The 17,094-nt window shown below is 50.3% G+C and overlaps 1 protein-coding gene across 1 annotated transcript in view; it reads left to right on the top strand.

Moving 5' to 3' along the window:
* SLC45A2 (solute carrier family 45 member 2) overlaps positions 1-17,094 on the top strand; it is a 93,777-nt gene that overhangs the window by 44,925 nt on the left and 31,758 nt on the right. Inside the window, exon 4 of the mRNA XM_075587780.1 lies at positions 3,837-3,980. Within this exon, the coding sequence (XP_075443895.1) occupies positions 3,837-3,980 (144 nt within the window). The remainder of the gene's footprint in view (positions 1-3,836; positions 3,981-17,094) is intronic.

Raw genomic sequence — 17,094 nt, 5'->3', positions numbered from 1 at the left:
TGTTTTATCCAATGCTTTTTGGATCACATTTGATTTGTAATTCCGTTCTGAAAACTTTCTGGACAAAAAGCACCAAATATATAGAAAGCCGTGTCATCACTATTTGAATTCACTAACCTTGCTTTAACAATATTGCACCATCACTGTTTTATTCTTTATTACATATATTGCGCTTCCCGGAGACCCCATCGCAATGCCCTGTGAGTGCAAGCAAGATGTGGAAGCTGATACCAGTGAGTGTGTGCCCAGTACCACTGATATCTCTGGAGCTAATAAAGCAAAAAGAAAGAAGAAGAAAAAGAAAACGGTTCCTCAAGTCACAGGGGAAGTGACCGAGCCACTTGAACCTGCGCTGTCAGCACATGCGTCAGAAAGGCGCCGAGATGTGCTGCAGACCGGAGTGACCGGCAGAATTGTCACGGGAACAGTGGCAAAGGAAAAGGAGGAGCAAAGGGAAGCTGAATCCTTGAACCAGGATAAAGAGGCTTTGGTTTCTGCACTCCAAGCTGCCCGCCATGATTATGAAGTCCTGTGGCAGGATTTGGGGAAGGAGCGAGAATGTTATAAGAAGGTGCAAGAAGCGAACGCAGAGTTACAGAGGTGTATACTCCCAGCTTTACAAGAGCACGAGGCTTTGAAAAAAACAGAGTCTCTCTTACGGAGTGAGCTGGAAGAGGTGACGACTAGTCTGGAAAAGGCCAACACCGTAATTACTATCCTAAAACAGAAATACGGGAAAGCTCTACAAGAGGTTCACGCACTCAGCACAGAGGTGAAAAACTCACGCCTGGAGGGCCACGGTCTGAACACAGAGCTGGGAATGTTGAAGCAAACCCATGAGATTGCCCTAAGTGAGTTAAAGACTGTAAAGCAAGAAAATGAGAGTCTGAAATTGGAAAATTCAGATTTGACTGTCCAAGCAGAAAAAGTAAAGAAACAGTTGACTCAGGAAAAATTAGAAGTGCAGGAAGCACTACAGAATGCATTGATGCACACTCGGACCCAGCACCAGGAAGAAATGGACGCTCTGAGAACAGAATTGCGACATGTATGCACAAAACAGAATTCTCTCGTGGAGGAACTTAACGTTTTGAAAAAGGAGAAAAGCATTAGAATAATTCAGAAGCACTGCAAAGCTCTTATCCAAGGAAGAAGGGAAAGAGAAAATTATCGGCGTAAACGCGCCGCAACTATCATCCTACAGGCTGCCTACAGAGGGATGAAAATTCGTCAGTTTAATCGCCGGAATAAAGCAGCCTGTGTTCTTCAATCATTCTACCGTGCCCGCATGGTACGAAACAGGTTCCTCATTATGAAAGGAGCAACTATAAAAATCCAGTCTCTGACTAGGATGACACAGAACAGGATTCGCTATCAAACCCTGAGAAAGGCGTCACTGGTTATCCAGCGGTACTTTCGCCTGAATAAATGTAGGCCTCAGGAAAGAGAGGCCCAAGACATGCCTGCCGGCTGCAAAGGTAAAATGCCACAGGGTACAGCCAGAGTTAGTGAGAGCCCCATCAAGGTAATCAGTGCTTCATCTTCTAAGTACCATATAATTGCCCCAGAGGGGAAATCCCAAATCTCTGAGAGTGATGGTCGTGAGAAAATACATGGCAGTAAGAAGTACCATAAAGGTTCAAAGGTTGCAAAGCAAAAGCGACGAAGGTCAACGCTGGCCTTGAATTTTTCCGGATCTCGCCACCTTGGGCCACAATATAAAGACGAAGACTATCCGGCCCCAGAGTTCCGTCAGAAGCTAAAGAAACAGTCCAGTCATTTGCAGGTTGCAGCGGCCTATGAAATAAAGTCAGGAAATGTAATGGACTGGAAGTCAAAGAAAAAAAAAAAAATGTGTTTGGGGAATTGACCGATATTTTTTTTTTGTTATTACACATGTGGACTATGTCACGGACACTTAACTATGCAAATAAGCTATTGTAGTTAAGGTATATTAGGCCTCTAGAATAAGCATTTTGTCAAGGTTACAATGTTATATTGGTTCTCTGTGTTGAAAATGTAGCTAAACTACAAATTAATATACAGGGTTGATGGCCCTTTCAGTTGGTAAATTATATAATGAGGTTCATATTCTAGAGTAGAACAACCCAGGGAGGTAATAGAAATTGTCTGGTTTTCTGAATATATTTAGCATATCCTGGGTTGTAAGAATGTGTGCTAGACACTTATTTTTCAAAATAGTTCCCTAATAGAGAGCAACAAAATATGTTTGCCAAATATAGTCTCTTATGACGAAACCTATTGTCCATAATTGCTGTGGAAAAAGTTCATATTCGTGTCATGTGAATACTTAATGTTGTACTGAGGAGTTAGCTCAAGTATTTCAGGTAGGACGCTCACCCCAGTGAGGTCCATGGCCGCTCACCCCAGTAGGTGTGAGCTGGGGAGGGGGATATGTGACATAGTCCAAAGATGTTAGGCAGCTTTCTGCCCCATTTTAGAGCAGAAAGTGCAGGAATAGTTAAAAATGATCCGTTCCACAGCTTCCCATTAACTCAGGCAGCTGGATGGAAAATCCAGACCACAGATTACAATGGCTCTAGTTCTCCCTCACCTGCTCTTCTAATAACATGCACAGGTATTTAGAGCAGAGAGGTTTTGCATTTCACTCTCTCTCCTTAGAGCCTGGGGGCTGGGGGTGTCGCTGCTCCCCTGCATCCAGTGTCGGGGTTGACGGCCCCTCCACGTATCACAGTACCAGAGGATTTGCCTGGACACCACAAACAGATAAGACAAAACAAATGGTTACTGCTGTTGCTAAAAGACTGTGCTGTATCTTGTGACCCTAAATGAGAGAGCATTATTTTAAGCTGGGGAACCAGTTTAGTTGGCCAGCAGCTGTTAGAGAGACTGATTCTGATGTGTAGTTAGATCCCTGAAAGGGATAGGATTTTGCTTATATGATTTTGGTTTTATTTCTTGAAATAACAGTGGGGGGAAATATTGTAACACTGAAATATGTGAACTGCTGAATGAAAGTATCTGAGTACCTCTAACCTTCACATGTTAAAGCTGCAGTACCTTACTTGGATGAAAATAAAGCAGGCAGAAGCCTGAGTTAAGCAGCATAATACTTTGCATGATCCTGTTTGTTGTATAATTAACCCTAGAAGACTGTGTCGGGAAGAACCCAGACAGACGTCAGCACTACAAAAGAGGGGCGTTTGTCACAATATATACACATAGTGAGTGTGTGTGTATTTTGTGGTTTAATGATGTCACAAGGTGGAAGGAGGACAGCCCTTCAAGTTTGTTTTGGGTTTACTTTTTAGGGATAAAACACACCATTTAAAATCAGCAAAGTTAAAAAGTAGTGGCTTAAACAGTTCTAGTATTGTTAAAAAAATATGAATTGAGCATATGGATACCCTTTAAAGACTTCTATGTCATATCATTCTTTCTGCTAAGCCTACTGCACACAGTCTTAATTATTTATCTGTATGGAAATGTATTTGTTTCATGTGCATATTATTATTATTGTTATTATTATTATTATTATTATTATTACACTTGCAAATATTCAGTAAAGAATGCTTTTTTATGCTTAATCTTTTTTTCATTTACAATTTAAGAAAAACACTGAAGTAGATTATAAAAATCAAGTACATTGTGTTTTTGGGGGATTGGCTTTCAACAATGTGAAATTTCTTCCATAAGGCATCTTATATTTTGGGATTATTCCATGTGCTACTGTATCACTTTTCATGCTACAAAACTGCTACTCTTGATTATTAATCCATCCATTTAGTAACATTGTATGTGTTTGTATTATGTTTGTATTTGTTTTGTATTATTTTGTCATATTTCTATTTTAGGTGCAGAAACGAATGACCATTAAATCCCTAATAACGGCTCTTTTAACCATGCCTCCTCATTATCGTTACCTGTGTGTGAGCCACTTAATAGGATGGACGGCTTTCCTTTCCAACATGCTCTTCTTTACGGACTTCATGGGGCAGGTAAATAGAACTACAACGTGGTCTTTCTAGAATTCCATTAAACATTGCTATGCAGATGTAGCCGTGCTCCCCTCTTACCTCCGGTGTGGGGAGGGAGGCTGCAGGTCAATCGGAGCGCCGGAGTTTCGCGGAGGACCCGGAGTGTGGGGGCTGCCATTTTAAGGATAGCGCATGCGCAGTGTCAGCCGAGGTGCACATGCACAGAGTAGATGTGGCGGCCATCTTGGATGGCTCCGCTGGACACAGGGGGGACTACATGTCCCAGTGTCCTTGAGGGGGGGAAATAACAACATGGGGCGGTGTCCCAGACTACAGGGCTAACGCAAGGAGAGAAACCAGGATATCCTTGGCGTGCAAACACTACGCGCACCATTGAACGGGGGAACAGCAAGGAGACAGGTAGTGTCCAGGAAGCAGTTCTTCCCTGGACTAGGCCAGGACTCACCCCAAAGGCCCCAGTTAGGCCCAATCCCTCCAAAAAGTACAGTATTGCAGGGAAGGCAAGGGACTCTTCCCCATTAGAGTACTGTTGTATTAGTACTGCATTGGTGACTGGATGGCCACGTGGTGTCCTGCGGTCTGGGACCAGGCCCAGGGCCCACCATAGACATTACGGGAGACAATCCTGCTGGAGCTCCCTCACAAGGCGGACCAAGACCTGTAAGGCGTGAGGGGATTTTGCAGACCCCGCATCGTGGGACTACGGGTGCCGCCCTGCTATCCCCAGATATCCATAATACCCTAGTAATAGCCAGGAAGGTACCCACCGTGCACCACCACATCTCAAGGAGGGTAGCGCTACCTTCGTACACTTTGGCGTGGACACTGTTCCATGGACACTGGGTCATATGTGCCTGGGGCACCCTCCGTACTGGGGGGGCGGGGGGAGTTATTGGGTTATTACATTGCGTTGCTGGATTATTGTGATATATGTATTGTTGTTATATTGCTATAGTGTGTTACAGTAAATACAAGTTATATACCTGTGTGTATTATTCTTTACTGCATTGGTTCCTGTGAGGGGTTATCCCGCCAACGCTGGGATCCCTCATAGGTGACGGCGCTGTACCAAAATGAGAAAGAGCTCACCTCAGGCTCCCAGTGGCGGAGGCTTAGACCTCCTGTGAGCAACAGGTATATTCAGCACGCGTAGTTCCCTTTGTCATAGGGAAAGGGGGCTACACACAATTCTGTATTCCGATTAATAATAGCATTGATTAAATCTACACCTTCTGTAGGTAAGTTTTAGAAATGGTGTACTATTTTTTATTGTTGATATTTATTGTTAAAGTCCACAATTGTATTATAGTAAGACAATATCACAGCCACAAAAAAGTTCAGCTTTTAATTCAAAAATATATTTGGGACTGTATATTATTTATGTAGCACTGCTCCCCCTCCCCCCCATCCCACCCTCTGGGAGATCTTCCTAGGCTACAGGTCCGTGTGGTGCTGGTTACCTGTGAGGGTTCAGGAGAGATGCGCTTCTGCGATGTTATGGGGAACAGGACAGACTTTTACTGATCCTCAAGTTCTCTTCATCAGTGTCGGTGCCTCCAGTCAAAGTAAGCTCCAGCAGAGGTGTAGGCAGTCCCCACCATGACAGTCTTTTCTCCCATACCTCTGCCCAATAGACTGCGACTTAAGCAGAAGTATATAAAAAAGGGTCTTTAATGGTGCAGCCACTGCAGGTGGTATCACAGCGTTTATATCATAGTGGAGAATGGGTCCCAGACCCCTGGATGGTGCTGGCCAGCAGGTAATATTGAGGCCTTGTGCTCTGCACAGATCTTGAGCTCACTCAGGAGGGGCTGAAGGCAATCTCACTCCCAGCAGGGAAGAACTTGAACTGACTCTCTCACCGCGGAGGGGCTGAGCTCAACTCCTATAATTTGAACACTTCCTCCCTGTCACGCCTGTATGCCCGCAGACCAAGCTAGACCCCAGTACTGAGGTGGGAACGGTATGATACCACACACCCACAGCAGTGGGAGCAAGCCAGGAGTGTGGTATATCGTTGCTGGGCCTGTTGGAAGAGTTGTTAGAGTATACTTGCAACGTTTGGGGAATGTCCGTGAGAATAGTCGTGTCCGTTTGCCAATGTTCAGGGATCCAGAGGGTAGAGTCGTCAGAGGGCAAGCCAGGTCCTAGGAAGCCAGAGGTCAGCGAAGTCGTATGTGTAGCAGGGTTCAAGGGATACCAGAGAGCAGAGTAGTCCAGGGTAAGCAGGGGTCAAATCCAGGGAAATCCAAAGTAACACAGGAGCAGGTAATCACAGGAGCACAGAGGGAGCACAGCATAGGTCAGGTACACACAGGGTAACAGGAACTATTCAGAGCGAGGAAGAGGTGGACAGACAGGGATTTTAAAGGAAGGTGCACCAATGACAGAGAGGGAGGAATAGAGAGAGAAGTGGGTCTATTTTGATCTGGTTTAAAACTGATTGGCCGGCAAAGCCGGCCAATTCAGTTGAACAGCAATTCTACTTGTTGCCAAGTAGAACAAAGAAAATCCAGTCAAACAAATATTCAAAAGAAGACCAACAAGTGCACTGTTGAAGTGCACTTAAAGCAGAAGGGTTAACTCTAAAGAACCCTTGATTGGGGATACCGAGCAGAGCACCCCACCTAACGCCCACTGGGAGGCAAACTCTGAAATCATCCCAGTAGACTCGGCGTACGAGTACTCTGCCCGAATACGGGAGTGCACCAGCACCCGGAACATGGCCACGATGTTTGTTGGGACCCACCCTCCAAAACCTGCTTCCTGGTTTTACAAATGGCTACCTTAGCCAATGCCAGGAGCAGGTTGACCAGGAGATCCCTAGGCTTATCGTTCCGGGACACTGGGCACCCAAAAATAAAAAGATGAGGGGAGAAGTGTAGCCAGAACTGCAGGAGAAGGCTCTTCAAGAAGGAAAAGAGGGGCTGCAGTCTGGCGCAACTCAAATAAATGTGATATACGGGCTCCCGCTCACCACAAAAGGGACAGGCGGCGGGAGAGTCCGTGAAGTGTGCCAAGTACTCTCCTGTGCTCAGTGCACCGTGGAGGACCCCCGAACTCAAATCCCCGGCGGGACGGGGAACCAAACCTGAATAGAGTTCCTTCCACCGGGGTCTCTCGCCCTCGTTCGCAGGAAATACCCGCCTCCAGATAGTATCAGGGCGAGTGACAAGGGCGAGGTAGTGCACTATATGGAGCACTAGAGAATACAGGACTTTCCCCGGCATGCCGCGGAAACATGCCGGTGACATATCCTCCAACCTACTGAGGTTGGGGGAGAGAGGAGCCCGAGGGGGTTGCCGTAGCTTTGGTTCCACACAAAGATCCGGAGAGCTGAAGTTGATAGGTTGACAAGGCTCTCAAGTCTGCAATACCCCCTCAATGAAGGTGCGTGAGTCGGGGTGGATTTATTTATTTATTTATTTATTTATAAAATATTTTACCAGGAAGTAATACATTGAGAGTTACCTCTCATTTTCAAGTATGTCCTGGGCACAGAGTAAAACAAAATAATACATGGTTACAAATACAGTTACATAAATGAACAAGGTATAAATTATATACAATACATTGCATGCACAGTTAAAGAAAATATATATTATGGGCGTATGAAACAGTTACAGACCAGATTAAAGTGTGAGACAGCCTTAGATTTGAAAGAACTTAAGCTGGTGGTGGATATGAGAGTCTCTGGTAGGTTGTTCCCGTTTTGGGGTGCACGGAAGGAGAAGGAGGAACGTCCGGATACTTTGTTGAGTCTTGGGACCATGAATAGTCTTTTGGAGTCTGATCTCAGGTGATAGGTACTGCATGTGGTAGGGGTGAGGAGCTTGTTCAGGTAGCTGGGTAGCTTGCCCAGAAAGTATTTGAGGGTGAGACAGGAAAGGTGAACTTTGCACCTAGACTCTAGTGATGACCAATCTAGTTCTTTGAGCATTTCGCAGTAATGTGTGTTGTAGTTGCATTGGAGAACAAAACGACAAATTGAATTGTAGAGGGTGTCAAGTTTGCTAAGGTGGGTTTGAGGTGCCGAGCCATATACTATGTCTCCATAGTCAATAATTGGCATTAGCATCTGCTGTGCAATACGCTTTCTGACCAGGAGACTTAGGGAGGATTTGTTCCTGTAAAGTACCCCTAGTTTGGCATAGGTCTTGGTTGTCAGGGTATCAATGTGCATCCCGAATGTTAAGTGGGAGTCAAACCATAAGCCCAGGTATTTAAAACTAGTGACAGGTGTTAGGGTGGTGGTAGCGTTGGTTCTAATCAGGAGCTCAGTCACTGGAAGCTTTACAAATTTAGTCTTGGTCCCAAATACCATTGTTACAGTCTTGTCAGTGTTTAAAAACAGTTTGTTTTGGGAAATCCAGTTTTCGAGTCTCAAAAAGTCAGACTGAAGTATGTGTTGAAGGTCAGAGAGGCTATGGCTGTGTGCATACAGGATTGTGTCATCTGCATACATGTGTATTGAGGCTTCCTTACAAGCTGTGGGAAGATCATTAATGAACACTGAGAAGAGTAGGGGCCCCAGAACAGAGCCTTGCGGTACACCACAGGTGATATCCAGGGGGTTGGAGTTAGAGCCTGAGATGGACACATGTTGGGATCTTCCTGATAGGTAGGACTGAAACTAGTTTAAAGCATGTTTCCCTATTCCAGAGCTCTGGAGTTTGTTAAGCAGGATAACATGATCAACTGTGTCAAAAGCCTTTGCAGAATCTAGGAATACTGCACCAGTGAGTTGTCCCCGTTCCATTCCACACTGGATTTCATTGCAAACTTTTAGCAGGGTAGTTACGGTGGAGTGTTTGGGACGAAAGCCAGACTGGAATTGGCTAGGGAAATTTGTCTTCGTGTAGAAATCGCTTAATTGGGAGTGGACACATTTTTCCATAACTTTGGATAGAATTGGGAGAAGTGAGATTGGCCTGTAGTTTGAGACAGTGTTTTTGTCCCCACTTTTGAAGATTGGGACAACTCTGGCAGTTTTCCAGGTCTTAGGGATATGGCCTGCAGACAGGATAGAGTTGACTATGGACGCAATTGGTTTGGCAATGGCTGGGGCACCAAGTCGTAGGAACCTAGATTGTAGTAAGTCGGGTCTTTAATCTCCCGGATCAAACGATGAGGGACGCGGGCAGTATGCAGACCCATACGGGGCGCGAGCACCTCTGCCCTAACCCAGTCTCGCCGCTCAAAGTCCAGGAGATCCCCGAGTCTGGTCACCTGTGCTAGGATTAGCCGTCGGCAAATAGAGGGTGAATCCAACATCCGAGCCCCCACTGCCGGATTATACAGCAGGGGCTCAGCGAGGAAATCAACCCCCACCGCCTGTTCCTTACTGGTCGCGGAGACCAGTTTCCAGGCCTTAAGTAAGTCCCGGTAGTATGCCGGCAGCTCCGAGAGGTCTCTACCTAAACCCTCGGGCCTGATGATAAACAGTTGCTGGTCATACTTCATATTGCGCAGCTGGCGAAAGAAACTGGTTGCCCGCTGGCACCACTGCGGAGACGGATCTGCGAATAGGTATCTCCGCAGGTATTGGAGGCGGAAAGTGTGTAACTGGGAGCGGACACACACAACTCCCTGTCCACCCTCCTCCAAAGGAAGGCACGCAACTCCTGCAGAGACCCAATGCTTCCCCATCCAGAGAAAATCCATCAACCTCCTCTTGTTGATAAATTCGGGGGTCGGACCCATGGCTATCAGCCGGTGCCATAGCTGACTGGCCACCAGCTGGTTGATCACCAGGGTTCTTCCCCTGAGGGAAAGCATTCTCGACAGATACACCCAAGACCCCAGACGAGCAATGACTCGTTCCTCAAGATCACTGAAGTTTTCCGGGGCCGGGTTCTCCGCAACAGACAGGTAGACTCCCAGATATTTGAGAGTATCGCTCCCCCACGAGACATTACGAAACATGGGGGGCAAAGAGTCCACCTGTAAGGGACCCACCAAAATGCCGGAGCACTTGGACCAGTTGATCTGAGCTGAAGAGGCAGCGGTGTAGACCTCTTGGCACGCTTGCGCCCGCTCTAAATCATCTAGGTCCTGGGCCACGAGGAGCACGTCATCGGCATAAGCCGACAGGAATACCCGCATGTCGGGCTCCCGCAGCACAAGCCCGGTGAGCCTCCTCCTCAGTAGGCAGAGGAAAGGCTCAATGGCCAGCGCGTACAGTTGCCCAGACAGGGGGCACCCTTGACGTACTCCCCGACCAAACACAAAAGGTGCCGTCAGGGACCAATTGATCTTCACCAGACACTCTGCAGAGGCGTACAGCATCTGGAGAAAGCCCACAAATTGTGGGCCGAAGCCAAACTCCCGCAGGGTCTGCATGAGGTAACGGTGATCCACCCTGTCAAACGCCTTCTCCTGATCTAGGGACAGGAGGGCGAGTGACAGACCAGTCCTCTGCGCGTGATGTAGCAGGTCCCGGGCCAGAAAGATGTTGTCATGAATACTCCTGCCCGGGACAGTATAGGACTGGTCGGGGTGAATCACCTCTGCCAGCACTGACTTGAGCCTCAGCGAGAGCGCTTTGGCTACGATCTTATAGTCCGTGCTTAGCAGTGAGACCTGTCGCCAGTTAGAGATCTGGCGGGAGATCCCCCTTCTTCGGCAGCAAAGACAGTATTGCCCGCCGACATGAAAGGGGCATCTCACCGGTCTCCAGGGCTTCGGCCAGGACCTCGGTGAAATCAGGTCCCAGCATCTCCCAGAAAAACCGGAAGAACTCCACAGTCAGCCTGTCTAGCCCCGGCGTTTTTCCGCAGGACATGAGACGGAGGGCTTCAGAGAGCTCGGCCAGAGTCAAAGGTAACTCAAGCCGCTCCCTTCCACCCTCGCCGACCGTGGGAAGCCTCTCCCATAAGACCCTGCATGCGTCTGGCTGGATGGACTCCGGAGAGAAAAGGTCTACGTAGAATCTCCGGGTTCTGTCCCGGGTGCTCTCCGGGTCAGTCAGAGGGGTACCGTCTTCTGCTAGCAAGCAGGTGATATGTTTACGGTTTCCCCTCTTTTTCTCCAGTGCATAGAAGAGGCGCAACCCGTGACCCATCTCCCGAAGGAAGTGGATGCGGGATCGCACATACGCCCCCCGAGCTCTCCGATCTTCCAAGTCCCGGAGAGCGCACTTCCTCTCCACGTACGCACACTGCAGATATTGGTCTCCTGCCACAGACAGCCGCTTCTCGAGATCGAGCACCTCTTCCCTAAGGGCCTCGATCTCAGCATCGCGCCGCCTGCTGGCACCTTTGGTGTACTCCTGACAAACGAGGCGCAGATGAACCTTGCCCACGTCCCACCACTGCTCTAACGTGGCAAAGTCTGATCTGCAACCTCTCCAGGCCATCCAAAAGTCTCGGACCGAAGTCGCAAACCCCTTGTCTTCCAACAATGTATTGTTGAAGTGCCAATAGGCAGCCGAGGGCGCTGCTGGTAGTAGCGCCACCGTCATGGACGCACAATTGTGGTCCGAAAATGGCGCCAGCCTAATGGTACTGGACTGGGCTCGTGACAGGCTGTGGCTGGATATATACAGCCTGTCGATCCGGGACCAGGACATCCGTTCACCCCTAAACATCCTAACATGGGTGAACTCAGTGGATGCCTCGGGATGTTGTTCTCGCCAGACGTCTACCAAGGAGTAACGGGTGATGACCTCCTGCAAGGCCGACGCAGAACACGGGTGTGGCTCCGGGCCATTCCGGTCTTTCAGAGCCTCGAGGGTGCAGTTGAAATCACCTCCGAGCACCACGTGTTCGTCCGCGTCGACTGTCTCCAGGAATTCAGACATTCTGACGAAGAACTGCCTTCTCAGGTGTCCGGTGGCAGGAGCATACACGTTCAAGAAATTAAACTTGTAGTCCTCGTGCCGGAACCTGAGATGTAACAGGCAACCTGGAACAACAGTTTTGGCAAGCAGTAGCTCTGGTTAAAAGGACTCAGAGAACAGGGTCACCATCCCACTAGATGACGAAGTGAGGTGGCTGAAGAAGACCTTGCCTCGCCACTCCAGATGCCAGCTGGCTTCAGCCTCTGGAGTGGTATGAGTTTCCTGCAGGAAACTCACAGAATACTTTCCCTTCTGTAAAAAGGAGAGTACCTGGAACCTGCGAAACCCGTTCTTACAGCCATTCACGTTAAGTGTACCGATGCTCAAAGCCATTGGTAATCAGAAGTTTTGCTTTCTACAGGCACTCAGGGAGCTACACCCCGAGAAGCCTTTATGTGGTCTCGCATCAATTTATGAAATTTCAGGACACGAAGATGGATAGGCCCAGAGATTTTGGCCTTGTGGTTAGCCCTGATGTATACTAAGAGAGAGTGGAGAATGACCGAAGCATCCTTCCACCTTCCAAGGGCCAACTGCACCTTCGTGGTTCTGTGTTTGCAGAGGGTATCCTCCAGGAAACCATCTAGCTCCTGGGCAGGGATAATGGGGGTCAAAGAGTCCACCGCCTCCGCGGTGCCAGAGGACTCCTCACTGAGCCCCAACTCCCCGAGCTCCTCTTGACTGAAAAACTGAGACTCCCGCCCTTCCCTGCGGGGGCCTTTCTCAGCCTTAAAGTGGGTCCCCTCCTCGGTGTTTCCATGAGGGGGTCCACTATATCCTCCACATCCAACCCCGGGGTGGGATGTTCAGGGGTAGCTGGTGGCGGTATGGCAGAGGTAGCGGTCTCCCTAGTGTCCTTGGGGGCCAACGAGGCACACAGTGCCCTCCTGGTCTCCTCTACCACCATGCGAACAAACAGGATGCCACGGGCGTTTGCATTAATCGTGGGAGGGCACTTTTCAGCAAGTACCTCATAGGGAGGGTCCAGCCCAGCAGTCGCCTCCAACAAAGTGCCGACCAAAACTCCTCACCAGGAGAGCTCACATCTGGCATCTCCCAGATGCAAAATGAAGTGCTCGCTAAAACACCCTCACCCACACCAGCCTCCCTCGCTCCATCCTCCAAACCCCCAACCACGGGGGTCAGCCCTAGCCCATCCCCTTCTTCCGGTGACACAAACCGGGGCTCAGCCTCAGGTGTCCCCGAAGACAACTACGTCCGGCGCAGCAGATTCACCGAAACACAAGTCCCCGGGGGATGTTCTCCAACTGGGAGTGGTGTTGGAAGGCTCCCCAACGTCCATTTCTAGGAGCAAAGCCTCATATTGTTGAGCACTTTCATCTTCCACCCCAGGGATGCCGGGTACCTCCTTCTGCATACCCTCCAGATCTTCGAGGGGGGGGGACTGCATATTTATGGGGTCCGGCTTACACTGGCTAATCCTAACCTGTGGGCCGGACAGGGCCACCCTGTGCAGAATTGATGTTGCTTTCCGCTTCAGAGACTTCTGAGGGTGAACGTAATACGGTTCACCCTCCTCGCCCTCCTCAATCACCCTCTTGTTCTTAGTTTTTTCTTTCCTCTTCCTGGGGATTGATTCCCCAAAAAAGAGTACCGCTACCTCCTCAGTGGGAGACTCCCACCGCTTCCCGCACCCTGTACGATGCTTACATTGGGGGTAGGGTGCTCCTGGGGGGAGACAGCGACAACAGAGGGTGACTTCTTCAGGGTGACTCTTTTCTTCTCCCTCTGCAGACGTTACCGCCCGAGATGGGGCAGCGACATCTCCTGCGGTACCAGGGGGGACCTGGGCCCCTGAGGGCTCCGCCGCGGTGGGCGCAGCAGTACAGGGTGTCTCCTCCCGGGGGGGGGGACGACAGTGACAACAGAGGGAGGCCACTCCAGGGCGACCACCTCACCCTCTCTCCGCTCCCCGGGGAAAGGTGCAGAGTTCACTGCTCGAGACGGGGCAGCGACATCTCCTGCGGTCCCAGGGGGGACCTGGGCCCCCGAGGGCCCCGCCCCGGTGGGCGCAGCGGCACAGGGTGTCTCCTCCCGGGTGGGGGACAGCGACAACAGAGGGTGGCCACTCCAGGGCGACCCCCTCCCTCTGCTCCCTGGGGAGAGGTGCAGATGTCACTGCTCGAGATGGGGCAGCGACATCTCCTGCGGTCCCAGGGGGGGCCTGGGCCCCCGAGGACCCCTCTGTGGTGGGCGCAGATGTCACTGTTCGAGATGGGACAGCGACATCTCCTGCGGTCCCAGGGGGGGCCTGGGCCCCCGAGGGCCCCGCTGTGGTGGGCACAGACGTCACTGTTCGAGATGGGACAGCGACATCTCCTGCGGTCCCAGAGGGGACTTGAGCCCTCGAGGGTTTTTCCTTCTCCCTCTGTTTTTTGGGGAAAGGTACAGATGTCACTGTTCGGGATGGGACAGCGACATCTCTTGCGGTCCCTGGAGGGACCTGGGCCCTCGAGGGCCCCGCTGTGGTGGGCATAGCAGCACCGGGTGTCTTGGCAGAGGGAGGGGCGGGTGCAGGAGCTGAAGTGGGATTTCTATTCCCTTTGGGGCAACTCCTACGAGTGTGCCCCAGCTCCTTGCACAAATAACACCTAACCCCCTCCGTGCCATAGAACATAGTGTATTGAATGGACCCTAAAGGACCCCTCCACAGATTCTGTGCTCCCCGGCAGCAGCAGCTGTACCTGCCGCCTAAATGAGAGCACATGCCTCATCGCCCTATCCCAAAGATAATTTTGTTATAGGAGATTTAATGTCTCCCAGGGTTTGCAGGTGCGGCCGCAAGAGGCTGTCTGGGATGAAGGGGGGCACATTTGAAAGGATGACCTTTGTGCCTAACCCCTCCATGCGTTCTATAGGGATGTAGGTCCCCCCTACATTGATACCTTTCTGCACCAGGGTGTAGGTGGCAGTCAGCGTACGGAGGGAAAAAAATGCCCCTCCCATACATCTTGCTGGCCGCCACCACAGCAGAGGGACCCACAACGTCTGCCACAGCCCTCACATAGATCTCCATGTTGAGGCCAGGTGACATTGGGCACCTCACCCCAAGCTTCCTGCTCAGACAGGGCGTGGCCCCAGCGTTGTTGTTGCTGGGGTCAACGCCTGCAGCTGCCACCTGCGCCCATGTTGGAACTGGGACTGCAGGGGTTAAACTGACAACAGGAGCCGGGGGAGGTGTGGCCAGGGCACTGGATGTACCGTTATTGATCCTAGGGGCCCCAGTTTTTGGAGTCCTATGTCCAGATGTGGCCCCTGTTGCTGCAGTAGTCCTATTCCCCCCAGGCATGATAAAACAAGCCTCTAAGTAAGGGGAGGAAATAGTGCTTAGGGAGAGAGATGCAGAGAGGAAACTGTCCCTTTAAGAACCAATTAACTATCTCTGCACAGGGAGGGGACGAAAAACAGCTTTTTAAAACCTGCTGTAATCTTCTCATTTCTCCCCTTATTATTTAACTCTCTCTCTTACAAGAAACCACACCACAATATTGAAGGTCTTAAAGTAAGACACAGAGCTCCCAAAAATGCAAATGACAAAAGGAAATCAGGCTTAAAATAAGGTGAAATTAGAAGAAAAAGAAACAACCAGGGGTGGGTGAGGTGAGAGGGGTTGAGACTACAGTTTCCAGCCAGCCACAGTGTAGCTTTGCTGGGTTGAATCACTGCAGCCTCTGGGTGAAAACATAAAACGGTTTTTAAACCTGAAAAAGCACCCAAAACCCTCTAAAAATCTCACAGTATACTCACATTATACTCCCCCACAGATCCACAGCAAAATATAACAAATAAAGAAAGAATAAAGCTGAATCCTTACCAAATGCCTGGGAGCTCTTCACACATGCTTCTGAGTGAGAAGCTGGAGATAGGTCAGGGGAAGAAGAGGAGGAGACAGAAGGGGCAGTCAGGCGAATGGCCTGTACAGCTTGGGAGGCGGAGACAGGGGAAACCTGATAAGAAGCGTCTGTGCGCGCACCCCCTGTAAGCTGGGGATGCGCGTGCACAGGTTGCAACACAGGCGCGGCCCGCACGGAGCAGGGGAAGACTGCAGGAGGAGGATGGAGCCAACAGGAGGGGAACGCACGCGAGGCCTGTGCCCGCGCGATGGCCAGCAAGGGCAGGGAGGAGCATGCACGCGCGTCCTCCGTGGGCTGAGGGGACGCACGCACCGGACGCGTCACCAGGTGCGCGGAGTGCCGCGCCACGGTCACCACGTGAGGAGGAGGCAACGGGACGAATGGCACCACAGGGGAAGGTAAAGGAGCTATCGCGGGGGAGAGGGAGCGGGGTGGATCAAGGCAAGCGTTAAGGGAGCGCGTGGGTATGCGGGACCTGCGGGGAACGCGCTGCGGCAAGGGGAGAGAGGTAGAAGGTAAAGGAGAGGAGTGGGAAGGAGTAGAAAGGGTGACAGGAGATGGGAGAGAGGGATAAGGAGAGGAAGGAATCTCCTGAGTCGTCACACTCCCTAAGTTCACAGGGGGGAGGGGGGGAAAGGGGGCACAGGGTCTGCACCATGATTGGCTGTACACAGACTCCTGTTCACCTCCACCCCTGTCACTCAGAGAAGCAGCATGAGGGTGGGTAACCCCACAGGATAGCCTGCCACTGTCTGTAGCTATCAGAACTTACATGACAGGAAGGTAGAAAGATAGTCTCGACCAGCCATGGCTATATTATATTACATTTATTATTATTTTATGATGTGTCAGATGTTTATTAATACCTTATACTGTACATATTATCTATTGTTTGCTTTAACCTATGTTTTGCCTTGTTCATTACTTTGTGTAGACTCTTGTTTCTTAATGTAGCAAGTGAGTTTGTGCCATTGTTGCATCATTTACATATGTGTGTGTAGCACCTGTTCCCCTCCCTCCCACGGGAGATCGGGCCACTACCTGGGTGTTTCCCCAGTGCTTTAGCTCACCTGCTTGTTACAGGAGGTCTGAGTTGCTCCACTGATGTTGTGTGGGAGCAGCAACAGGGATGGCTTTTCCTCCTAGGGTGCAGCGTCTCCATCCCATGAGGATCCTGCTGGAAGCAGAATGGTCTCTACAGGCAATTCTCCTTTACAATGACCACACATTATTGCTGGTACAACGGCATCTTTATTTGGCATACAGCATGGCATCCTCCAATTCTCCCTGTGACCCCTGCACTAGGCCAGAGACCCCCTTAGGCCCAAGATAGGCCCTGACTCCCCTCAGCTTGTGGTTGCTGGGACCAGATCACCACGCACTGAGAGAGAGACTATAA

The sequence above is a fragment of the Ascaphus truei genome, chromosome 1 (genome assembly GCF_040206685.1).
Source record: "Ascaphus truei isolate aAscTru1 chromosome 1, aAscTru1.hap1, whole genome shotgun sequence".
NCBI classification, from domain to species: Eukaryota; Metazoa; Chordata; class Amphibia; order Anura; family Ascaphidae; genus Ascaphus; species Ascaphus truei.
The sequence above is the reverse complement of the archived record's forward strand: the minus strand, read 5'-3'. Positions and strand labels throughout refer to the sequence as shown.